Raw genomic sequence first — 24,066 nt, 5'->3', positions numbered from 1 at the left:
TTGCTGTCATATAGCTGTATTTTTTAATTTTTTTTTTAGATTAAAAAGATTTTTTTAATGCATTTTTGAGAGAGACAGAGCACAAGGAGGGGAGGGGCAGAGAGAGGGGGACACAGAATCCGAAGCAGCTCCAGGCTCCGAGCTGTCAGTCCAGAACCCAATGTGGGGCTCAAACTTACAAACCGTGAGATCAATACCTTAGCTGAAGTCAAGACGCTTAACCGACTGAGCTACGCGGGTGCCCCAGAGCTGTATTTTTTTTTTTTTTTTTTTTTTAATGAAAACATTGAAGTTCCATCTATTTTCTTCCCGTTCCCCAAGGGATCTTGGGCAACCCACTCAAACACAGTTCAAAACCAGGACGATGGCCATGTGGGAGGGCTGGCTACAGTGTTCTAGTGCCACAGGGAAAGCGGCCCCAACAGGCTTCCTCGGGGAGTCAGGGAGGGGTCCCTGAGATTGCAACAGATTCAGCAGCTGACTGGGTACCACCCTGCAGATGATGACTTCATTGTAATTGCCGTTTCCCTTTCCAGGAAGAAAACAGATGCGCTTCTTTGCCAGTGCAGACAAATGGCCTCTGCTTAAGGTTCCTCTTCATTAATTAGTACGAAGACAGCCAATGTGGTGACTAAATTTGGAATCAGTGGCTTTTAAAGGTGAATCTCTCCATAAGCTATACCTGCATTTCTTCTCCCTGTACAGGGATAAGAGTGGCAATTAGATTTGTGGCTATGGCTTTCTGTTAAGCTCAAAGAAACCCTTTCAAACGACTGCCTCTATGGCCCAGCACCTTCCCCAGGATCATGCCTCTTCCTGTCAGCCACAGCTTGGCGTCAGAAGGATCAGATGTCCCCAAACAGCACCCTTGATCTTCTAGGGGAGGTTGAAACCAAGGACTCCCAAGCAGTGGTGTGCTGGTAAATGTTGAATAGCTGGCTCTCCAGGGAAGGGGAGAGCCCTCATGGGGTACCGGTTGTTGATCCCATGGTGGAAATACTCCCACCGGGGCTGATTTCAAGCTATCGACTTGAGGTCACTGAACATGACGTCACTGAGCATGAATTTGGGAAATTGACATGCACTATCTAGATACAGTGAATTCACCCCAAGAATATACAGAATAGTAAAATGTAATCCGGTGATTGGAAAGAAATGAGTTTTGAGTAAATCTGTGTTTCAGGAGATTGATCAGAAATTTTTTTTTTTTTTTTTTTTTTTTTAAGAATGGCTTGCAGAACCAAACCGAGAAAAAGACCCTAAAAATGAAACCATCCGCTCTCGTGCACTGGTATGAGTCAGCCCCAGCACACCACTGCTCCCAAGTTTTCGATCAACCTTGAAATTACTTGGGTGCCTAAAAAGCCTGCCCTCAGACTCTCCGGGCAGCAGTGTTCTGCAGAACTTCCGGGAACAAAATCCCTCAGCCTCAGAAGCCAGCCCCCAGCCAGGCTTGACTCGGCCACGCTGCCCCTGTGCCTGCCCTAGAGTCCTCACACGTTGGCACCGATCACTTCAAACGCCAGTGACTCACCTGGTGCACACACACACTTCACAGGCAGACACCGTCCTGGTTGCACCCATGACCTCCCAAGATTTCCCTGAGGCAGAAACCAGACCTGGTGCGCTGCTGTGCCAGGTTCAGGCCTGGCCTGGGGCTGCGGGGTCCCATTAAGCCCCTTGGTTCCAAGGACACAGACACCAAATCCACCAACCTGAAAGTAATACTCGCTCATTGACAAAGACCCTCAGCATCACTCAAATGCCAAGTGGGCCCTGTCTTGAGTTTTGATTCAAACCGACTGTTAATTTTTTTTTCTTCTTTTTTTTTTTTCCAACTGTTAATTTTTTGAGACAATCAGGGAAATGCGGACTTTGGTTTAATGCCATTTTTATTTATTTTTTTAAGTTTATTTTGAGAGACAGAGATAGCACAAGGGGGGGGGAGGGGCAGAGAGAGAGGGAGAGAATCCCAAGCAGGCTCCACACTGTCAGTGTAGAGCTTGATGCGGGGCTCAAAACTCATGAACCGTGAGATGGTGACCTGAGCCAAAACCAAGACTCGGATGGATATTTAAGTGACTGAGCCACCCAGGTACCCCTGTAGTTTTGGTTTTTAGTTTTTGTTTTTTTAAAGCAAATGAGTTCATATATATTTTTAGAGCAGAAGTTGGTTGGCAAACTACAGTTCCACTTCTTGATTTTGTAAATAAATTTTTATTGGAACACAGCCACAACCAATTCATTTATACATGCTGTGGCTACTTGGAGGGCAGAATTGAGTAGGCAAGACAGAGATGGTGTGGGCCAAAAAGCCCCACATATTTACAGAAAAAGTTTGCAGACCCCTGTTTTCGAGAAGCATCCTGAAGTATTTACCTACAAAATATAAGATGTCTGGTATTTGCTGTAAAATAATCCGAGGAGGAAAGAGAAAATGTGAATGAAACAAGATGGGCTAGGATGCGACGGATGCACTTGAGTTCGGCATCCCAGTCTCTCTGTTGTTACATATGTTTGAGATTTCCATAATGAAAAGCTTTTGAGAAAGGAGGACCTGCTCTCCACAGCCTCACCACTGTTCTGACTTCACACCAGGACCCTGGCACCTTTAATCTAACAGGAATCAGGACAAAGCCACCATCATTCACCCCGTTTCCGCACACGCCCGAAGATGACTTCTGTCCCGGGCTAACCAGAAAGGCCATGGGCACTGAGAGGGCCCCCCAGAGCCAGCTGTGCAGTGAGTGCCCGCCCCCATGGGGCCCAGGGATTCTGGAAACTGGGGAAGGAGGGGCAGGAGGGCTCCGTAGGAAGGGGGACTCTGTCCAGGAGTCAGGCCATAGATCAAGGGCCTCTGGTAAGTCTGTCCTCTGCTCTCTGTACCCCTCCCCGATCCAGGCCCGGAGCCCTGACTTCCACCTGGGGCCCTGGACATCCCCTGGGCAAGGCCCTGCCCTCTTCTGAGACTTGGGGAAAGTTTTAGTACCAACCACTCGTGGTCTTTGAACTGACTCTGGGAAAGCGATATAGGTAGGCACTAGCCCTCTCCCCTGCACATCTGTGTGGCTGCCACTATTTTTTTCCTGCCCCCATACCCACGTCCCCGTCCTGCACCATATCTGGCCACCTGTGGGAGTTCTGTTCAACATCAACCTAAGCGTAGCCCAGTGGTTCTTAGCCAGGGTGATTTTGCATCCCCTTCCCCGGAGAATGATTGACAATGCCTGGAGACAGTGTCTTTTGTCACACTTTGAGGGCCGGGTGCTGCTGGCATCTAGAGGGTAAAGGCCGGTGAGGCTGTTCGGCATCCTACGATGCACAGGATGGTCCCCACCAAGATGGCCCCCAATGTCAACAGTGCCGAGGCAGAGAGACCCTGCCCTGGCCCCCTCCCTAGTTCACAAGCCTGAGCTTTCTGCTGGTGAAAAAAGTGCTTAAGAACATGGGACTGAAGCCAGGCTGCTGGGATCACACCCAGGTTCTGCTACTTCTTAGCTGGTGACTTCTCTGGGCCTTGGTTTTCTCCACCGTGAGATGGGGACAGCTAAACCCACCTTGTCAGAATTGTTCCCGGAGTAAATGAAGTGAAGCATGTCTGGCACGTGGTACCAGTCATGTTATAGGTAGCAAGATCAATCAGGCCTGGCCCTAGTAGGGCCCCTGCTCCCTCAGGCGCTGCTGGTTTCCAGTCCTGGGTGGCCTCATGAGTTGGGTTCCTCTCCCTTCCTTTCCCTGTCCTGCTGAGCCCCTTGGGTGAGGTCAGCACCCCACTTTTGTTGTAGAGTCCAGGAGGTGAGCTCGGGGCGTGCCCGGAGCCAGGGGATTTTTAAGCGCAATCCTGTGGTGGAGAGACCAGGGGGTCTACTCGGACCCCGGCAGGGCCCTCCAAACTGATCTGGGGACCGACACGGCTTGCCGAGACCAGTGCAGGAGTTCCACAGCCCTGCGGCCTCCACCCCTTTCTGCGTCCATGTTACTCCTGCTCGTGACATTGCCATGGGGAAGTAGCACAGATGGGCCTCCGGGGAGGGGCCAGCCGGACCCCCAGCTCTGCAGGCCGGGCTCCCCCTCTGACACAAGGTGTCTGGGATTAGAGGAGAAACCAGGCGGTGTGCTCAACTCGTGTCGCCATGAAGGAAGGAGGCAGGGTCTGTGATGGGAAGGCCTTCCCACGCTGAGGCCTGGGGTGAGTCCTGGGGTCCTCCTCCCCCACCTGCCCCCTGTCCATCTGTCAGATCCCTCCTCTGCCAAGAGCAGCTCTGTGAGGTCCACAGTGAGCACGAAGCACTGAGCACAGGACCACCTTAGTGCGCGCTCACCGTGGGGACTGTCTCCATCGTTTTTGCTGACTGTCCCCTTTGCTTTCTTGGCATTTGGCCTCAAGGCCCAAGGCTCTGTCCAGCTGATTGTGTTTCCTGCTTGGCTGCTGCCTCCCAGGCCCCTGCATCATATGTTTACTGACTCACTCAGATATACCCCCTCCAACCCCCACCCTCCACCAAACCACATCCCTCTTTGATGTACTGTTTGGATTTTCCCATCTTGTTGCTGGAGAGGATCTGCTACCAGCTGCCTGGTGCCTTCTCCCCCCACCCCAAGAAAACCCCCTGAAATTGCCTCTCTACCTCCACCCATTTCAGGGGACCCACCACGTGTCCCCTTGGCTAAAGTCCCAAGGGCCGAGGGACCCCTGCTGCCACGAGTGGGGGCCCCTTGAGGCTGGGTCCTCTTGTTCTGACTGCCTGCCCACCTCAGGAAAAAAGCACCCCACAGACAGGTGGAGAAGGCTAAGGCCAAAGGCAGAGAGGCAGAAGCTCCAGTGGCCTTTTTGCTGAGCCCCCAGCACCCTAGTGTGAGCGGAGAGCCACAGTGGTTCTCAACGTAGGGATGGGAAGGGTGAGCACACATCCTGGGCTGCGACTTGTGCAGGGGTGGGGGTGGGGGGTCATTCCCTGAACCCCTGCCAGCGCCCCCACGGTGACAGCAGCTGGCAATTTCTAAGGAGCAAGTTGTAGTATTGACCCAGGCACTTGTTCACAAGGCCTGACCTGGATTCACGGCCCCCACTTGACAGCTGGAGACCAGAACCACACAGGCAGGCACCAGGCTCAGGACCCGGGCAGGCTGGCCCCGAGCCCATGCCTCTGACCACTGTGCTGTTGCCTGCAAGTCCCACTACTGAGTCCATTTCACGGAGGGGAAGACGGAGGCTCAGAGCAGCCATGTGGGAGGGGAGTGGAGCCAGCGAGGGCCCTTTAGGGCACAGCGACAACTAGACACAGGGACAGACTCAGACTGTCACAGGGAACATGCGGCCCCAAGGCCAGACACCCCCCCACCCCCGCCCCAGGAATTAAGGAGACAGAGCACAGAGGAGGGCAGACACAGGGACCCTGAGACCAGGCACCCTTAGCATGGTTACCTGAGCATTTATTTCCGGCCTTCCAACCGCCCCAGAACTATTTGGGGCAAGAGGAAGAAAATAGACTGATTTGCTTCCTCTCAACCCCCTTTCCCCAACGCCCACCCCCTCCAGCCTCAACTAAATTCTAAGCACCTGACCCTACAACCCAGGAAAGTAGTTTCATTTCCCCCACTGCAGATTTCTCAAAGGGAGGGGAGGGCGGGGCTCAGCTCATTGTTTAAGGACCAAGAAGGGGGCCAGGGCAGACCTTTGGAAGCAACAGGAGAGAGAGGGTGGTACTGCTGTCCACAGAGAGCCAAAGGTAGAGGGGAGGCTGCCAGGAAACTGGGACCCACAGAAATAGACACAGGGAGACAGGGCAGAGGAGAGGGGAACAGAGAAGAGAAGGACAAGGAGGGCAGGGACGGGGACAGGGGGCAGATAGGTGAGCACAGAACAGGAGACTGCTAGAAGGGGAAGATGGAGGCATGAGGCTCCAGAGAGACGGGTGGCCTTAGGGACGGGGCCTGGGGTGGGACCCAGGCCCCTGTCACAGTGGCCCTTGCTTCCCCTCCAAACTAGACACCATCTCGCGCGGAGAGTTATGGCCTCGTCGGGTAAGTAAGCAGGAGAGGGGGGCACAGGGACGGGGGGCACGGAGCCCACTCTCCCCACACATACCTACTGACCTTCCCACTGATCCCGTCCTCTTCCCTCCAGCCCGGTACTTGCTTGTCCTGATCTCCATCTTCTTCAGCCTGGTGGCCTCCCTGGACTGGAAGACTTCCCATAGCCAGGATCCCTTTGAGAAATGTATGCATGATCCTGACTATGAGGTGCTGCTCAAGCTTGTGACCTTGGGCCTCAATCGAACCTCAAAGCCCCAGAGGGTGATTGTGGTTGGTGCCGGTGTGGCTGGGCTGGTAGCTGCCAAGGTGCTCGGTGATGCTGGACACAAGGTGAGAAGTGCTGCTTGCAGTCTACCTGGAGTCTTTTGTGCTGCAGGCTGGGAATCCCGGGTGTTAGGGGCCTGGCCACGTCCCTGTTGAGGGGCTGGTAGGAGGTGGAGAGAGGAGCTGTGCTTTCCCCCTTGGTCTGAGGACTGAAACTGGAGGGGAGGCTGAGAGACCTTTGACCTTCCCTGCCCCACTCTCTCTCATTCCTGAGGGAAGTCCCTCTGAAAGTCCTCCAACCTCCCGGAGGGGAATTTGTGCTGGTGGCCATGGTAACTCCACTCAAGGAACACTGGCTGAGGTCTAACCACTGCCCCTCTCACTGAAAGCCCAGAAGGAGAATGGCCTGGGCCAGGACTTCTGTGCACGGAGGAAATCTTCCCGCCCCTACCCCCACTCCCTAGGCTGGGAAGTTCCTCTGCAATCTGGCTTGCAGTCGTCCTGCTGCAGCTGGGAAACTGCATATTGTACGTGCTTGCTAGGACATCTGTTCTCCCACCAGCTCCTCTGGCTTTTTCATGTAGAAGGGCGTCCTTCTCTAGTCTAGGTCTGGGCTGCTGTGGGGATGGAAGCTGGGTGCTGGCACAGGGTGGGGATGGGGGGGGGGGTCAGTGGGAGGAGCTGAAGGGCCCTGCTTGGTGCTCCCCACCCCCATCCCTCAGGTCACCATCCTGGAGGCAGACAACAGGATCGGAGGCCGCATCCTCACCTACCGGGACCGGAAGACAGGCTGGATTGGGGAGCTGGGAGCCATGCGCATGCCCAGCTCGCACAGGTGAGGCCTGGCCAGGCAGCCCTGTGGGCACCGGAGCCTCCCCTAGCCCCACCTCTGTGTCCCTGAGGTGCTCAGAGCTCCGTGTCCAGCCAGAGTTCCAGTTCTGCCCTCCCAACCTTGTCTCCTCCGCATCGCAAGCCCTCACCTGACCCAAGCTCTGTCCTCATTCCCACTTCAGCCCCAACGAAAGCCTGCCGGGGCTCCAAACACGATCCAAAACCCGTACACCTTCAGCCTTCCAGCCTCTCTCTCCTCTCATTCCCAGCCCCAGCTCCAGTGACCCGCCCTCCCACCCGACTCTAGCCCCGATGCAGACTCAGGCCCATCCCCAACCCCTGCTCCCCCCCCCCCCCCTCCGCTCCGGAAGAGGGGCCCCAACTCCTCCCAGCCCTGCCCCCGCCCCCACCTGACCCTCAGCAGCCTCTCCCGGCTCCTTCAGGATCCTCCACGAGCTCTGCAAGAGTCTGGGACTCAACCTGACCAAATTCACTCAGTATGATGAGAACACGTGGGTAGAGGTCAACAACCTGAAGCTGCGCAACTATGTGGTGGAGAAGATGCCAGAGAAGCTGGGCTACAAGCTGCGCCCCAGGGAGAAGGGCCACTCGCCCGAAGAAATCTATCAGATGGCTCTCAACCAGGTAGGCAGCCTCGGGAGCCCCGTGGCCCGTCCCCCACACCCCTCTGCCCTCGGTCTCTGATCCGCTTCTCACGCACGCTGTCCGGACAGCCTCAGATTCTACGAAGGCCTTTGGCTTAAACTTTGGTCTTCGACCTGATGTTTTCCCCATCCATCTTGGGGGACCCAGACTTTTGTCCATGTCCCCCCTCCCCGGGTCATACCCCAGGACCCTCCGGCTCCCACCGAGCTCAGCATCTTCCCTTAACCCCACGCATACTCCCGGGTTCCCCCATCTCACGATGGCCCCATCACCCCCACCCTAGTCACAAGGCAGACAGACTCTCAGGTGCTGTCCTAGCTCCCTCCCTGTCCCTTCCACCACCAGTCAGTCCCCAGCCCCATCCCTCCTGCCCCCTGACTCTCCTGCAGTGTTCCCACCTCTCTGTCCCCACGGGCCCAGCTCTGCTTCAGGCTTTTCACCCTGTTCCAGCCCCTGCTCACAGCCCCCTAGGGCTCCCCAACGCCTTAGCCTCAGGGTCAAGCCCTGAGTGGTCTGGTTTCTCTCACCCCTCTAGCCTCATCTCTCCTCCAAGAAGTGTTTGTTATCCTCCAAAGCCTTCGGAGTGGCCAAACACCCCAGCCCTGCACTCCTTCGTACCCACAATGCTCCTTCACCATCCTGCACCCATGCCCTTGCTTCCTGCCCCGCCTGGCAGGCCTTTTCCCTTTCCCACCCAGGGAACCCTACTAATCCCCCAAGAACCAGGTCCAACGTCCCCTCCTCCAGGAAGCCTTCACTGGTGCCCTCAGGGAGGAGCCAGCCTTGGCCTCCTCTGGGAGCTCCTGTCTGGCTCCCCTCCTGGACCAGGGTGGGCACTGAGTGCAGGCCATTTCTGTGCCCTGGCACTGACCAGTTCAGGGAGCCTAGGGAGACGCAAGGTGAATGATGAGTGAGTGAGCAAAGGAGCACATGCTTTGAGGAGTTCCCCAGCCACAGGGGAAAGCCACGTGGACAGAGAAGAAGGCTAACATCAGATGGGGCTGTGAGGTTCCCAGGAAGGGAGGAGACTTGAACAGCGCAGTAAAGGATGGCCACTCATGTCTCAGGCAAAGACAAGGCAGGGGAACGAGCGCAGTGGTGCGGTGCAGGTGTCGGGGGGCCCGAAAGTGGTCTGGGCCCCGCACATAGTGCTGCAGAACGACAGCTGCTGTAAGATGGTGACTGAGGGGCCCTGGGCCCCGGGGAGCCACAGGAGGGCTGTGGGCAGGGGAGGATCCAGTGAATAACCCCTCAGGGCTGACAGGGGGCAGAAGGGACTCTGCTTCTGTCTGTGTCCCCAGTGATGCAGGCGACAATCACTAAGCACCAGGAGGATACAGCATTGACTAAAACGGACACGATACCTGCCTGCACTAATTCACAGACTAGGACAAGTGCAGGCCAACGGTACCCAATAGGGCTGAGTGTGACACTGTCAGGGTGGGATGAAGGCTGGGAGATGAGGGGCATTAACAACTTGGGAAGAACTTCCCAGAGTGGAGGGCAAGGCCCAGGGCACAGCATGGACAAGGACTTGAGCAAGAATGGTAAATGGCTGGTCATGGGCAGGTGCGGGAGGAGAACCCAGGTTTGGACCCCAAGTTTGGCCTCTGCAGTCCTGCCCCTGGAGCTCAGCACTGTCCCCTTGTTCCACCACAGGCCCTCAAAGATCTCAAGAAACTGGGCTGCAGAAAGGCAATGAAGAAGTTTGAAAGGCACACGCTCCTGGTGAGTGGGGGCCTTGGCCGTCGCCGTCTGAGAAACAGAAACAAGGAGGGCACCCGTGGGCTTTAGCCCTGGAGTCAGAAGGCAGGAGTCCCGGACTCCAGGCCTGCCACGGCCCTCCTGCCTGACCCGAGGCGGCACACGGCCCCCTCTCTGGGCTTGCATCCCTCCTCTGGATGGCTAAGCTTCAGAGAACCGTACTAATAAGCTCACGGTCCTGTCACGGAACCAGGAGGCTCAGCCTGGGAGGGACCCCCATGGGAGCGGGGACAGAACAGCCAGGTGCAGGACGCTTGGGTCCTGACCCGGGCGCGCACCCATCCCCCAGGAATACCTCCTCGGGGAGGGGAACTTGAGCCAGCCGGCCGTTCGGCTCCTGGGAGACGTGATGGCCAAGGACGGCTTCTTCTATCTCAGCTTCGCGGAGGCCCTAAGGGCCCACAGCTGCCTCAGCGACCGGCTCCGGTGAGAGGCGGGGCCAGTGGACAGGGCGGGGCCGACGAGGGCCAATGCGGGCGAGAAACGGAGTGGGCGGAGCTGTTGGCGCTGGGTGGGGCGGGACTGGCGGGAAAGGAGCCGGACGCACAGGTGCGGGAAGGGGCACAGAGGGCGGAGAGACGCGGAGCTCGGGTCTGGCCACACGCGCCCTCTCGTCACGGTTCCTCCGGAGGAACTGGATAAGAATGTTCCCGGAAAAAGGTGTGGCTCAGAGAAGAGACGGGGTTCCCGGGTCGCACATTCTCTGCTCCCTGGTCCTCCGGGTGATGTCAGGGACTGGCGAGGTCAAGGGTAGATGAATGGGCGGGGCCCGCGAGAAGGGGCAGGATAAGAGGGGACCCGGCAGGTGAAAACTAGGATGGGTACCGGGGAGTGCCCAGGGCGGGGCCCGCGGGGAGGAGCCCACGAGGCAGGGCAGTGCCCGAGCTCCCGGATCACGCTCTCGCCCTGCCCGCAGGTACAGCCGCATCGTGGGCGGCTGGGACCTGCTGCCGCGCGCGCTGCTGAGCTCGCTGTCGGGGCCAGTGTTGCTGCACGCGCCTGTCGTGGCGATAACGCAGGGGACGCACAATGTGCGCGTGCACGTCGCGAGCTCGCGCGGGGCCCGGAGTCTGAAGGCCATGACCGCCGATGTGGTGCTGCTCACCGCGAGCGGGCCGGCGCTACAGCGCATTGCCTTCTCGCCGCCGCTGACGCGCAGCGGGCAGGAGGCGCTGCGCGCGCTGCACTACGTGCCGGCCACCAAGGTGTTCCTGAGCTTCCGCCGGCCCTTTTGGCACGACGAGCACATCGAGGGCGGCCACTCGAGCACCGCCCGCCCGTCGCGCGTGATATTCTACCCGCCGCCGGGAGAGGGCGCGCTGCTTCTGGCTTCGTACACGTGGTCGGACGCGGCCACCGCCTTCGCCGGCCTGAGCCAGGAGGAGGCGATGCGCGTGGCGCTCGACGACGTGGCGGCGCTGCACGGGACGATCGTGTACCGGCTCTGGGACGGCAGCGGCACAATCAAACGCTGGGCCGAGGACCCACACAGCCAGGGCGGCTTCGTGGTGCAGCCGCCGACGCTCTGGCAAGACGGCGGGGACGACGGGCAGGACTACGACTGGTCAGTCCCCTACGGCCGCATCTACTTCGCCGGTGAGCACACGGCCTACCCGCACGGCTGGGTGGAGACTGCTGTCAAGTCGGCGCTGCGCGCGGCCATGTTAATCAACAGCCGCGAAGGGCACAGCCGCGAGGGGCACAGCCGCGAGGGGCACACTCTGGTCAACGAGGAGGGGCTCGTGCGCCAGGTGCCCAGCCGTCCCCGGTGCGAGTTCCAAAAGGCCGGTGCCACCCACGCTCCGGCCCCACATGGGATGACTGCTCAGCACACCAAGAGACCCGAGCATTAAAAATGTATTTTCAGAAAAAGCCGTGTGGTTCAGTAGCTTCCCCAATGTGCACGAAGCAAAGCCGTTAGCCTTCGTGGTGGAAGGCGCTGCGCCTCGTTCTGGGGCCGCAGCAGCTGTCCTACTTCTTCCTGGGCGGTGGGGCCCCACCGGGGGAGGGGGAGAGGAGGGACCAGATGGACACTGCTTTGTGCCACTGGTAGATGGTAATCACGGTGCCCACTCCGGCTGTCACCAAACAGAGGAGCCCTGATGTCAGTAATAGCCCAGCAGGCAGTGGGTTAAACACGAGTTTATTGTTTTCATGTAACAAGAAGCTGGTGGGCAGAGTCCCTGGAGTGTCTCAACAGCTCTGCAGGCCCTTCCATCTCGGTTATGTCCCGGACGTGTCCCCGCAAAGCTACCGGTGGCGGCCATACCCCAGCACTTCCTCCTCATTCCTCCCAAAGCCCCAAATCCAGGCGGATAACAATAGCCCTACCTCCACGAGCCCCCCAAAGGCCTCCTCTGACGTCTCATTGGCTGGGTCGGGACCACGTGATCAGGCGTCAGCAGAGCGGCAAGGCCACCACCCCCTCCCCATCCAGGTCCACGCCAAGATAGCCGCCTCCTTCACCGACACGAGGCCAGCTGGACACGGGACGTGTCAGTTTAATGAGATGGGCTCATTAGGAGCCGCGGGAGGTACGGTGGGGAGGCCCGCCCTCTTCGCACACTTCCTCCCCAGCCTCTGCGATCTGGATAAAGTGCTTGTGCCGGGCAGGCCGGCCGGGAGGGCTAAGACTTCACGCTTTCCTCTTCCTCCCCCTCCTCTTCCTCCTCCTCCGGCAGGATCTCCAGGCTGCTGTCCGGCTGCGGGGCTGTGTCCTCGGGGGGCGGTGGGGCCGGTGGGGCCCGGGTGGGCGACAGAGGCAGTGGGGAGGCAGGGGGCGAGGGGCTGTGGGGCTCTGTGGGTGGCACCAGACCCAAGACCTCCTGCACGTTGTGGGGCAGCTCCTGCAAAGTCGGCAGGTGGGAGCGAAAAGTCAGTGGTTTTACCGGGGGTGGTGGGGCAGGGAAGGGTGTTGGCAGAAGTCGGGGGCTCACCGGGCAGGCGGTCAGCTGCCGGTAGAGGGCCTCGGCCCGCGTCAGCACGTCCTCCACGCTCAGCTTCATGGTCAGCTCATTGATGTGCTGTGGGAAGGGGTGGATCAGGCCTGCCGGCCTACGGGCCCTCAACCACCACCGCCCCAGCGCCCCTTCTGTGCCTCTGGCTGGGGATATAATGGAAGAAAGACAGACTGGGGAAGGCTGGAGGCTGGGGAGAGGACGAGGTCATGCCCTCAGGCTGCTTGCCAGATGCAAGTACAGTGAAGGGAAAGGGCACTGAGCTCCACCCCTATGGCCCTGTCGTGCATTAACGTGATAGGGAAGGGGTAGGTCCCCCCTCACGTGCTGGCCGCACCCCATAAGGGTGCTGCTGGCAGCCAGCGATAGGATGAGGTAGGGAAAACAGCCCGATGTCACGGCCATGGTGCTCACAGCTTAGCCAACCGCACTTCCCACAATCCTGTTTTGAGCAGTTGCTACCCCAAGGTAAAGTGTGGCATGGGCACAGCACCAGCCTCTGCGGAATTCACACCTGAGCTGCCTTGAAACGCTTACGCAGGTCAGGACTGGCAGGGAGAAGGGGAGGACTGGGAAGGAGCCAAGGCCTCACCTTGAGGATCTCATTGGAGCCAAAGCCAGAAAGCATGAGGGTGTCCCGTTCCATATCCAGAATGGCACAGGCCACCAACAGGTGCAGATTGGGGCCAGGGAGCCCCGTCCACAGCACCTGGGAGGGCCAGAGGGAGGAGTCACCGCACAGTCTCTGCCTGAGGTCCCACCCAGGTCTGCCTCACCCCTGCCCACTTCCCCCCCCACAACCTCCCAGCCCGGGGTTGCTGACCTATTTCTCTTTCCTGTTCACCCACCGACCCAAACTGGGGGGCCCACCTCCCACAGCCGAAGGACGTCCGGGAAGGGGAATTCTCTCTTGAACCAGATAAGCAGCCACCGGAAGCAGAAGCAGAGAGAGCCAGAGTCCTGGGAGTCTGGAGGAAGACAATGGTGGGGAGGGGAGGTGCTGAGCAAAGAGCAAGCCCCAAAGCCATTCCAACCCCATTTTCATTTACAGTGTGCACGGTGGTCAGACTGCGACTCTAAGAAGTTATCTCAGTCGTAAGAATCTCCACCAGTCTAGGCAAGGAGCTTATGCCCAGCATGGGAAGGCTTCAGCAGTGAGCCAGGAATGCTCTGTGTCCACAGGAACCTTCCAGACTCCAGATGAGGTGAGCCAGTCCCGTTTCCCACCTTCACATAAAAGGGGTGCAGTGTGCACTCGAGGAAAAAAATAAAAGGTACCAATACCCAATGCTGGTGGAGGCGTGAGGAACCGGGACACTCGTGTGACACTCGTGTGACACATGTGTACTCGGCTAGCAAAAAAAAAGTTGGTAAAAACTTCCAGGAAAGCAGTGACGGGAACAAACATTTCAAAAGCCGTGAAACTATCTCCTGCCCTGAATACAATTTCACTTCTTGGGATTTAGCCTAAAATAATCATCCTGACTACGGTCATTGTGATGAGAAACTGCCAATAACTGACACGTCCGGCAGGTCAGGGGAGATCTAGTCTTGTAGGCACTTAAGGCAGACACAACACCTGGTCCTGCAGCTAGTGTCCAGGTGCCCCGGAAGTGGCCTGTGCTTTCCTGGATTGCCTCCTCTTTGGTGAGGCGATCTCGGCAATAGCTCCCTCCCCCAGGGCCACCCTAACGTCAGTGAGGAAACGCCCCTAAAGAACTTAACTCATCGTCACCTGCGTTCAGAAAGAACCGTATTATCGACAGCAGCTTTGACTTTCCTTATCGGGATTCCCTGCGTTTTTTACATCCAACAAGCAACGGAGAATAATTTTGAGGCCGGAATGCAGCGGGCCCAGCCCCGGGAGCCCCGACAACCAGTTTGCAATCCTGGTTCAAGGTGGGTGGAGGGACGAAGTGCTAGCAGCCGCGCCCAGCCCCCACCCCTTCCATCTGCGAAGTAAGGGGCTTGGGGAGCGTGGAGGAGGGGGGGGCGCACGGGAGCGTGGACACGTCTGCGCCTGTGGGGAGGTTTGCTCCCAAGGGCAATCCTGCGTAAATTTTGGGTTCTGGGTTATGCGGGGAGACATTTCTCCCGTTTGGATCAGGACCAAATGTCCCAGACACCGTCTGTGGCCCCGCCACCCACTGACCGCCCGCTGGGACGCCTACCCAGGAAATCACAGAGCGACGGGTCCAGCACCCTCAGGAGCAGCAGGAGCTGCCCGAGCTGCCGCTTCATCGTCTCCTGACTCTCCTCGAAGTTCCCGTGCTGCAGGAGGGACGGCGAGATGAGGAGCCAGACCCCGGTCCCTGGAGGGGCCTGTCTCCCATGCCCGCCTGGGGCCTCACCACGAGCTCCATGAAGCCACAGAAACACCAGAAGGCATCCACCTCGTTCTGGATGACGTAGAGGATCGGGGAGAGGAGGTCGCTCATGCCCTGGACGTAGCCTGGGGGAACACGAGGTCAGGGCCCGGCCTAGGCCCTCAGCACCCCGCCCCCCTCCCCAAGGGAAGGCCCGACCCCCAACCCCTCCCCGGGCCGGCGTCGCACCGAGGTCGAAGTGGTACATGCAGTAGGTGAGGAGGATGTCGTTCAGCAGGCCCAGCCCTGGGTTCTCAGGACCCTCATAGAACTTGTTGGTCCTGTCGGTACGGCTCACGTCTCTCTCTGCGGAGACAGGGCACGGGATGCCAAAGTGACGAGGCTGTGGGGGCCCATCCCTGCTGGCTGTGGGCACCAGCCCCCGCTCCTCCCTTCCGCAGACCCCGGGCAGGTGTGAGTCGGTCCAGAAACCGTCTCGGGCGCTCTCACGTGAGGCGCCCTGCTTCATGCTTGGCCAGGTCGCTGCATCCTCCCAGCCACCAACAGTCACTGAGCCATCCACAGGTGGGAAACTGAGGCCCAAGGAGGCAAAACCACTCGCCAAGGCCTGACGGTATGCAGACGGCAGGCTGAGCCCAAGGAGTCTGGCTCCCTTCCCCTACTCCCCATCTCCTCACTGCAGATAACCTCATCCCTTTTCTTGGGAAGGTAGGGGGCTCCCCTGTCCTCTCCCTGCCGTTTCCCACCTCCCCGCCCCAGCCCTGGCCCCGCGACCCACCGATGAGGCTGCGGTAACCGTGCAGCAGTGAGTTCCTCCGCTCCTGCTCGGGGCTCACAGATTTCCACTGCAGCTTCATTCGGAAATACTCATCCCTGAGGGGCCCGGAGAGGGGTCACACAAGGCCACGACGCAAGCCACCCAGTCGCCCTCGCCCCTGTCCCCGTGCTTCCCCTTTCTGACATCTCTCACAACACACAACAGCCTTGTGAACTCTACACCCGATGTGGGGCTCAAACTCACGACCTCAAGATCAAGAGTCGCACGTTCTACAGTCTGGACCAACCAGGCACCCCCCCACCCCCTGCCCTGTTGCGGGCTTTTGTTCCAAGTCTGTCATCCCCGCTGGACAGAGAGCACTGGGGCAGGGACCAGGACATACACAGTGGGGTCATGGTATGTACCAGGAAGGAGGAGAACTGGGCCCATGGGGTTAGGAGGACAGCCACAGAGTGCTGATAGCGGCAACGTTATGGTCTTGGAATGGAACAGCGATGGACATGGGAGATGGACCGGCCCGCTCACCACCGTCTCCCTGTGCCAGGGCCGGTGCCCGCACGTGCCAGGCTCTTGACTGACCCTTCGGGAGCCAGCCTACCTGTGCATCTGTGATGTATCAGGTGCCGTGCCGTGATAGGGGGATATGTTCAACTTGGGGGGTGGGAGCTGGGCGGGGCGGGGGGCCCACAGTTTCTCACTCGTGCTTTCTTTCTTTCTTTTTTTTTTTTAAGTTTATTTATTTTGAGATTGTGAGCGAGGGAGAAGCAGAGAAAGAGGAGGTGAGAGGTGAGAGAGAATCCCAGGCAGGCTCCATGCTGCCGGCACAGAGCCTGATGTGGGGCTCGAACCTGCGAATCTTGAGATCACAACCCGAGCCAAAACCAAGAGTCAGATACCTAACTGACGGCGCCCCCCCAGGCGCCCCTCACTCACGTTTTCTTGCGCACGTGGGCCTTGTGCTCTTCGGCTGAGCCCTCCCAGCTGAGGTACCCCAGGAGGAACTTCCAAGCTTCACGCCTCAGGCCAGGGCTCAGACCCTGGGGGAGAGAGTGGGGCCCGCCGCTCAGAAGAGCCTCCCCCTGGCTGCCGGCTGGCCCTCCCCAGTCCTCTGCCCGCCCACCCGGCGCCTTACCCCCGAGAAGATCCGGGCCTTCAGCATGGGGACTTGCTGAAGGCGGCCCTCGGGGCCCACATGGTGGGCCCACTCCTCCTCTGTGACCGGAGGCGCCCGCTCCACGGCTGGCCGTGGGCCCAGCTCCACCTGCGTGACACAAGGCAAGTGAGCTCAGGGCCTCACCTATCCTCCCCAGGCCACCTGCACGGCAGCTCAGAGCCCTCCTTAGCTCCACGGACAGTTAACGTTCAGGGTGGGGAGCATCTCCTTCCCCGGGTCAGCGCCAAAGTCATCCTCCATGTCAGGAAGGTCCTCCCCGAGAGTCACAGGCTATAAGCGTTTTCCTCGAGGTCACTCACATGATCTGATGAGAGTGGTGCTCTGTCGTCCCCGTTATTGTGGAAAAGGGGACCCAAGGAAATGTGGTCGCCCGCCAAGGTGACGGCCAAAACACAGCAGGGTCCACCTGATACTCACACAGGAGATGACCTCGAACCCAGGCTCGGGCTCGTCATCGGGCGGTGGAGGAAGGTCGGGGGAGGCCCCCTCTGGGTGTGGCTGCAGGGCTCCCCGGAAGAAGTTGGTCACACGGGAGAAGCCGCCGAAGGTGGTGGAGTAGGGGTCCTGGAGGAAGCGCTGTGGACAGGGCCAGAGGGCGGTCACGGCTCCACCCCACCCTGCCTCGCCCACCGAGGCGTCCACCCCTCCCTGCCCACAGCGGCCCGGCCCGGCACCGCGACACTCACGGACACCACGTTGGAGCTGTCCTGGTCAAAGAGCTGGAGGTGGTGGAAGGAGCTGGAGAGGGCCGAGGAGTCGTGGGGGAAGACAAGGTAGAGGCGGGAGTCCTGCGGGGAGCTGGGGAGGGGCAGGTGCGGTGACACACTGGGTGGGTTCCCTCCCGCTTCCAGCTGCAGCGGCCCAGCTGCCCTTGGGGAGGCCCTCGCCTCAGCTGGACCCCAGGGGTGGGCACACAACCCAGGGCTGGCCGGTGAGAGGCGGCTCCAGGATGCCGCTGGAGAAGGAACTGCTTCTGTCACCGGGGCCGCTAGGCCAGGCCTGCAGGGGCCCCCAGAGAGTGATACCAGCTCTGACGCAAAGAGAGCAATTCTTCCTAACGTTCCGGGGCCCGGGTCCTGCCTGAAACCAAACTACCCTTTGGCTTTGCGGTTACACGCACCAGTGGATTCCCCCTTTCCTGCCTTTAAAGCAGTCTGTTTCTTTCACAGCCCCGAGGGGCCGGGCCCCGGGCACAAAGGCCGGTGCGGGAGGAAGGCTCACCTGGCCAACAGCAGGTAGCGGCTGAGGACACGGAGGAGGGCGCGTGTACCCCCGCGGTGAAAGTGCAGTGCGGGCAGGGAGCCTCCGGCCTGGGTCACCAGGACCAGGTAGGCCCAGCTGAGACCTGGCTTAGACCGGCGGATGGACTTGAGCTCCCCCAGACTCACCGAGAAGGCCCAGGAGCCCCGGGGAGAGCTGGGCTCTGCACCTGGAGAAGAGAGCCGTGTTGGGAACAGGTGCAGGGATCCAGGGGCAGCACACACATCTCCCAGGAGCCCTCTGGGAGCCCTGGGTCACCTCCTGTCTCCTCGGAAACGCCCACCGCGGGCTTGCTCTGAAACCTCCCTCGGCTCTCAGAGTGACAGCTGTGTTCCTCGAGCTGGTGGCAGGCCCCTCGGGTCTACCTCCTGTCCGTCTTGTCTCCAGTTCGTTCTCCAGACCCCACACTCGGGCCACAGCTCGAGTTTCCTAAATACACCCGGTGCCCTGTACCTCTGGCCTTGCACGGCTGCTCTCTCTGCTGGGGAGAAAACTCCCAGGTGTCGCCCCCCCACCCCGCCCCCAGAGCCAGAGGCTGGCATCACCTCTTCCCAGAAGGCTTTTCTACTCCCAGAGGGGCCAGATGCCTCCTCTGGGGCCCCCAGCACCCTGTTGAACTCCAGGATAGCCCAAATCACCCTGTGACTCTACAACTGTCCACCCCCACAGCCGATCAGGGAGGGAGCCCGGTGAGATGAGCAAGGTTGGAAGCCCTGGGGACCCTGCCAGGCTGGACCTGGACTGGGGACAGTCCTGCACCCGATCCATTCTCCTGAGACTGGAAGGCCATCTTGACTGTGACCAGCAAAGCCTGTGGAGCCATGACCGCGGAGGGTAAGCTGTGTGTCCACCTGCCCCTCAGGGGCACCGGCTCAGCCTACCTCTAGTGGGCTCTGAGTGGCGGGGCTGTGGCCGCACAGTGCTGATGACAGCCCAGTCGGGTTCGTAGCCGGGGTCAAAGGTCGGTTCCTCCTCAGAGGTGCAGGCGTCACCCCCACTCACATCCTTGGGGTAGGAAGATAAAGAGAGGGAGGGGCTGTAGATTCAGGACTTCCAGATCCGAGCTGTGAGGCTGCCCTCGAAGGCAGCCCCATTGAACAAATAGGGCAACTGAGGCAGAGAGGGGGCACAATACTTGCCCAGAGTCACCCGGTGTGGCCAGGGACTGGGATAGGGCCAGGACTCAAAGCCAATCTCCTGGTGGCTCTAACCCAAGCACCACCACACGGGGGAGCACAGAGAACGCTCGGGACTGTGCGCTCCGCCCGCCGACTGCCGGAGGGCACAGTGCTTATAAGTAGCCGGTAGTCACTGGGGCAACTCAAATCAAAGCCACCATCAGGTACCACTTCACACTCACCAGGACGGTGAGGATTAAAAAGACCGGTTAAGAGAAGCACTGGTAGAAAAACCGGAACCGCATATACTGCCCCGGGAACGTAAATGGAAGGAGCTGCTGCGGAAAAACATGGAAGTTCCTCAAAAGGTTAAATGTACAAGTAACATACGCCCCAGCGATTCTACTCCCAGGCGTATACCCAAGAGAAATGAAACCAAGCGTCCACACTTGAACGCACAAACGCTCAGAGCAGGATTATTCATAACAGCCCCAAAGGGGAAACAACCCAACCGACGCGTAAGCAAGATGCGTGGGGCTCCGTTTATACACCACGTCCAGGAAAGGCCAAGCCAGAGAGACGGATTACTGGTTGCCACAGGCTGGGGGAGGAGAGGATGGGGAGCAGGGGCCAACGGGTGCAGGGTTTCTCCGGGGGGGGTGACGAAATGTCCTGGACTTAGAGAGTAGTGACAACTGCCAAGACTTTGCGAACAGAGAAACGCTCGCCTCTGTACTTTAAGAACTTAAGTTCTTCCGTGACCGTGTGCTTTACTGTAAGTGAATTCTACCTCAATAAAAGAGGCAACTCACAGGTTGTTACGAAAACAAGTAAAGTGCCCTGCGTGGGGCCTGCTGGCGGATTTGGGTAAGCAGTGCAGGTGAGGGCCGTGCTGAGGGTCACAGTGCAGTCCCGGCCGATGGTGCTGGCCGTGGGCCATGGGGAAGGACAGGGAGGGGATGGGAGTCCCTTCACAGGACGGTATGCCTTCCTGTCAGGCAGAGGTTGGAAGGCGAAAACTGCATTTCCCCGGCTCCTCTGCAGCTAGAGGTCAGGATGCAAGACAGAGGCTACCGGAAAGCAGAAGCGAGGCAAAGGCAACTTCTGGCTACGCTGGCTGTGTTTGGCTGACGAAGAAGACTCCTGTTTTCCCCACACACAGAGAGGCGACTAGGGTAGAGGTGGTGGCTAGCTCAGTCTCCCGGTGCCAGGCACTAGCCTTGTAGGGCCCAAGCAGCTTCCTGCCCTTGGGTGGCAGCTGGTGGTAGGGACCGCTCCCAGGATATCTCTCCCCGCTCCCTCATTTTGGCAGTGGCGGCAGCTCCCCTGGCAGGTCAGTTCTGCAGGGTCAGTCCCGTTCTATCAGCCCTTGAAAAAACTCTACAGGCCTCTCCCTGCCTACGATGAAACCCTGCGTGATGGGACCTTATTGGAAGGACACAGACAGTGGATCCACCCAAAAGCCATTTCCGCTGCTCCTTCCAGGCTGACGGAGCCCCTCCCACAACAGAAATTAAAACCTCCCCATGTTTCCTTTCCCAGCCTTCCCTGTGGCTCTGAGTGGCCGTAGGGACCCAACTCTGGCCAGTGGGAGCTGAAATGACACCTGTGGGGAATGTAAAGGGAAATCCCTGATTTTAAAAAGGCACGTACAGGGATGAACACCCTGTTTAGAACAGCCTTTGGGTGCCGTTGATGGAGAACGTGGTGTCTGTAGCCGTGGCAGGCAACCAGGGCCAGAAGGGAGTCAGAGACACCCATCCATAAGGCTGCTGAACCAGCCCTGGCAAAGCCATCCCTGCCCTGCGTGTCTTGTGAGATGAATTTGATGTTTCGACGTTTACATGACAACGAGAGTCAGTGCTGCCGTCTGCGAATGTTTGCAGCTCTCTACCCCTTGGGCACACAGCAGGATCACTGTTCGCTGAACTCTACTGGCTGGATGGAGCCATGCAGCTAGTCCTGACCAAGGGGCTGGGATGTCTCCAGGATGGACTGCTGAAATGCCGGGGAAGAACTCTTTCCCTCTGCCACAGGGAACGGTGGCTTCTAAGACAGCCACTCTAGCAGCACGCCTCCCCGAGTAATCGTGACGAACAGAGCTCCTTGGCCAACCTGCAGCACACATATAAAGTGAGCAAAAACAGCCAAAAAGGCTGGCACTCCAGCAGCCTCTTTGGACCACAAGGCAGCCGTGAGGATGCATTCCCGTGTGCTGGGGATGGCAGAGCAAAGATGGAAGGGACCCGCCGTCTTCTGGACTTTTCAGCTGGAGAGGTATGAGCTTCTATCTAGCTGAAGCCACTGTTATTTCCATTTCTATCCCACGTAGCCAAATATAACTGCTAACTGATGCCGAGAGTTTGTGGGAAATCGAGAAAGACAGATGTGAATGGCACCCTGCCTGCCCCCCTCTTCTCTGCCTTAAAAAGCAGATGCAGGGGCTCAGCTCAAGCAGCCATTTAAAGGTGACCAGGGCAAGCGTGGTCTGGTCTCACCGATCCAGGCCCCAGGGTCACCAGCCACGGCCCGTAGCCCCATTCGTCTTTGGCAGTCTTGTGAAACAAGAGAGATAAACTCGTCGGCTTAATTTGTTGTCGGCCAGATGTTGTGTTCCTTGGATTAATATGCTGTATGCACCTGTGCCTTTTCTGCCGAAATCCGTCTCAGTGAGTTTCTGTGGGTCAAAAGTAAGACTGCCAAGGAGAACAGCAACATTTTCACGAAAGGCACTCAGACCGCCCGTGAGGCTGATGAAAAATGCAGAATCCTGGCTGGTTCTTCCTCAACCCCCAGAAGCCAGATCCCACAACGGATTCCTGATTCCAGGAATCGCCACTTGTAATGCCCCCACACTAGGTTATTCAAAGCTCCACTGCCCCAGGCCAGGCTTCATTCTCTCTCCCTGGCCAACACAATAACCTCTCCCTGGCCTCCCAGCCTCCAGTCTCCCTCCATTGAGGCCTTCTGCCCACCCCCCCACATGGTTTCCCATGGAAACTTTCCACACCCACACCCTTCTCCCCCGATGTTTCCCCTAGGGCCCCTAGAACGCAGCCCAATCTTCTCAGTCGGGCATTTCACATCGAACTACCTTCCCGGCAAAACCCTCTACACGGGCATCTCATTCCCTCCCGTATCCTGAAATACTTTCTCCTACCATCCCTGAAATACTTTCTTGCCCCCTCCTCCTTCTTAGTATTCCGGTGCCAATGTCTGCTTCCTCTGGAAATGGGCAGGGCTCTGGAATCAGAGTCTGGGTTCAAACTCAAGTTCCAACACTTCCTAGCTTTCTGACTTTGCAAACAGGGCTCCCAATCATTGTGCCTCAATTCCCCTAAATACAACGGGGGCGGGGACTAAGGCAGGGTCTGATTGAGACTCATCTCTGGTCCCAGCACAGAACCTGGTGACAGAAAGCCTCAGGAGTCTGTAATAACGAGAAGGGCAAAGTCTGGTACCCGGGGTAAGAAGGAGTACTGGTAAGTGGGCGAGCCGCCTTGGTCACGTTCGGTTTCCTCTCTGGACACGGACGGCAGACCTGCCCGAGGGGAAACGCCACACCCTTTCAAGTTCTTGTAGGCTGAGAGCCCACGGAACCCGAATCCACAGGCTGTGTTGTCCTCTTGCACTCTGGCAGGGCTCTCCCAAAGAGCAAAGGGGATGAGGGGGCAGCTGTCCCCATGGCCACAAATGTCAGTGTCTGCCTTCTTTTGAATGGGCATCTTCAGCCCCATTTCACAGAGGGGAGGAAACCAAGGGGCAAAGAGAACCTAGATCCCAAGCAGGGTCACACAGGATCTAAGAGTTAGTCTGGGACTGAACCCAGGTCCTTCAGATGTCTTCTACCGTGGGAACCTGGAAAAAGCAAGTGGAGAAGAGAGAAAAGCCTACCTTCTTGGCGAAGAGAATCTGGGTGGAATCTCCAGCCTCCTCTACAGGAACCCACTGCAGGAGGACATCACTGTCCTGAGGAAAGGAGAGAGGAGTTTAGAAGTGCTGCCCTCCAATCTCCCCAAACCGTTTTTCCAAACTTCTTCCCCAGTCTGGACCCCCACACTTACAAAGCCCCTTCTCTCCCTCCAGTCCGCACCCCCTGCCTTCCTAAAGCCCCATCGTGACCTCCAGACCATACGCCTACAGATGCGGCCTCCATCCCGCTCTGGGCCTGCCCGAGCCCCGCTGCCTCCCGGCCCACCTTCTCCACAACGCGGATGACGCCAGCGATGAGGGAGTCCGGGTCTTGGTGCTTCTTGGCACTGGTGTGCAGGTACACGCCACCCTTCTCAAACACCACCTGGGGACAGGAACCAGTGAGGGGCGGGGCCCAAGCGCAGGTAGACGCCCAGGGGGCGGGGCCTAGGAGGGGTCCAGCCGCTCAGGGGGCGGGGCCATAAGGTAAGGGTCTCGCCTAGGGCAGCGGAGGGGAGGGTGACAGCGCATTTATAAAGGAATGATGTGTTTGCTAAGGCTCAGCCGGGCTCCCAGAGCCCCGGCAGAGTCTTGGGGCGAAGCCGACCACCGGAGGGCGGCGTCTCGCAACCACAGAAGGGAAAGAATGCGTCCTCGGTGCCTACCTTGTAGCCGGCTCCCTCCATAGCCGCGGCCGAGGTCCCACTACCCAGGTCCTCTCCCTTTCCGGGTCATCGTGCTGTCACATCCGGATAGGAGACTCCCCTGAAGCCTGGACAGTGGTAGCGCCCTTGCCTGTTCTAGAACAGGAGTGGATGTAACCATCTTTCAGAATCGGGTGACTGAACTTGAACCACGAGGGCTTAAGTCACATGGCGCAAACGCTGAAGGTAGAGCAGCCCAGCGAGAGTGCGCAGACGCAGTGCTGCTCTCCTGACCGCGAAGTAAACAAGGGGGAGGATCCAAGGGCTCCACCCCT

General features: G+C 58.7%; 2 protein-coding genes across 9 annotated transcripts in view; one reads left to right on the top strand and one right to left on the bottom strand.

The window, feature by feature from the left end:
* IL4I1 (interleukin 4 induced 1) overlaps positions 1-11,433 on the top strand; it is a 36,252-nt gene extending 24,819 nt beyond the window's left edge. The window contains exons 2-10 of one of the 8 annotated variants that reach the window (XM_047837067.1): positions 537-659; positions 2,599-2,743; positions 5,990-6,024; positions 6,128-6,366; positions 7,023-7,135; positions 7,575-7,776; positions 9,457-9,525; positions 9,851-9,987; positions 10,478-11,433. In XM_047837067.1, the coding sequence (XP_047693023.1) occupies positions 6,012-6,024; positions 6,128-6,366; positions 7,023-7,135; positions 7,575-7,776; positions 9,457-9,525; positions 9,851-9,987; positions 10,478-11,414 (1,710 nt within the window). In that variant the 5' untranslated portion in view covers positions 537-659; positions 2,599-2,743; positions 5,990-6,011 and the 3' untranslated portion in view covers positions 11,415-11,433. Of the gene's footprint in view, positions 1-536; positions 660-1,223; positions 1,292-2,570; positions 2,744-4,083; positions 6,025-6,127; positions 6,367-7,022; positions 7,136-7,574; positions 7,777-9,456; positions 9,526-9,850; positions 9,988-10,477 lie in introns of those variants that run through there. The other 7 variants (XM_047837064.1, XM_047837063.1, XM_047837065.1 and 4 more) reach the window with 7 other exon arrangements.
* A 254-nt stretch (positions 11,434-11,687) lies between these two features.
* On the bottom strand, positions 11,688-24,011 carry TBC1D17 (TBC1 domain family member 17). The gene is made up of 17 exons (XM_047837062.1): positions 23,753-24,011; positions 23,374-23,472; positions 23,070-23,144; positions 18,939-19,062; positions 18,019-18,226; positions 17,484-17,595; positions 17,215-17,373; positions 16,756-16,884; positions 16,557-16,660; positions 15,624-15,718; positions 15,074-15,190; positions 14,870-14,970; positions 14,690-14,789; positions 13,389-13,486; positions 13,111-13,227; positions 12,498-12,584; positions 11,688-12,407 (listed from the first exon to the last, which is right to left on the bottom strand). Exons 1-17 carry the CDS (start codon positions 23,771-23,773, stop codon positions 12,189-12,191), a joined length of 1,965 nt encoding a protein of 654 aa, XP_047693018.1. The 5' UTR covers positions 23,774-24,011; the 3' UTR covers positions 11,688-12,188.
* Positions 24,012-24,066: the final 55 nt, after the last annotated feature.

This window comes from Prionailurus viverrinus, chromosome E2 (genome assembly GCF_022837055.1).
Source record: "Prionailurus viverrinus isolate Anna chromosome E2, UM_Priviv_1.0, whole genome shotgun sequence".
Taxonomy (NCBI): domain Eukaryota; kingdom Metazoa; phylum Chordata; class Mammalia; order Carnivora; family Felidae; genus Prionailurus; species Prionailurus viverrinus.
The sequence above is the reverse complement of the archived record's forward strand: the minus strand, read 5'-3'. Positions and strand labels throughout refer to the sequence as shown.

Coding starts and splice junctions, on each gene's coding strand:
- TBC1D17 (XM_047837062.1), bottom strand. CDS start 23,773: ATGGAGGGAGCCGGCTACAAG. Junction 23,145..23,373: donor TCATCCGCGTTGTGGAGAAG/GTGGGCCGGGAG, acceptor TCCTTTCCTCAG/GACAGTGATGTCCTCCTGCA. Junction 17,596..18,018: donor CGCTACCTGCTGTTGGCCAG/GTGAGCCTTCCT, acceptor GCCCCTCCCCAG/CTCCCCGCAGGACTCCCGCC.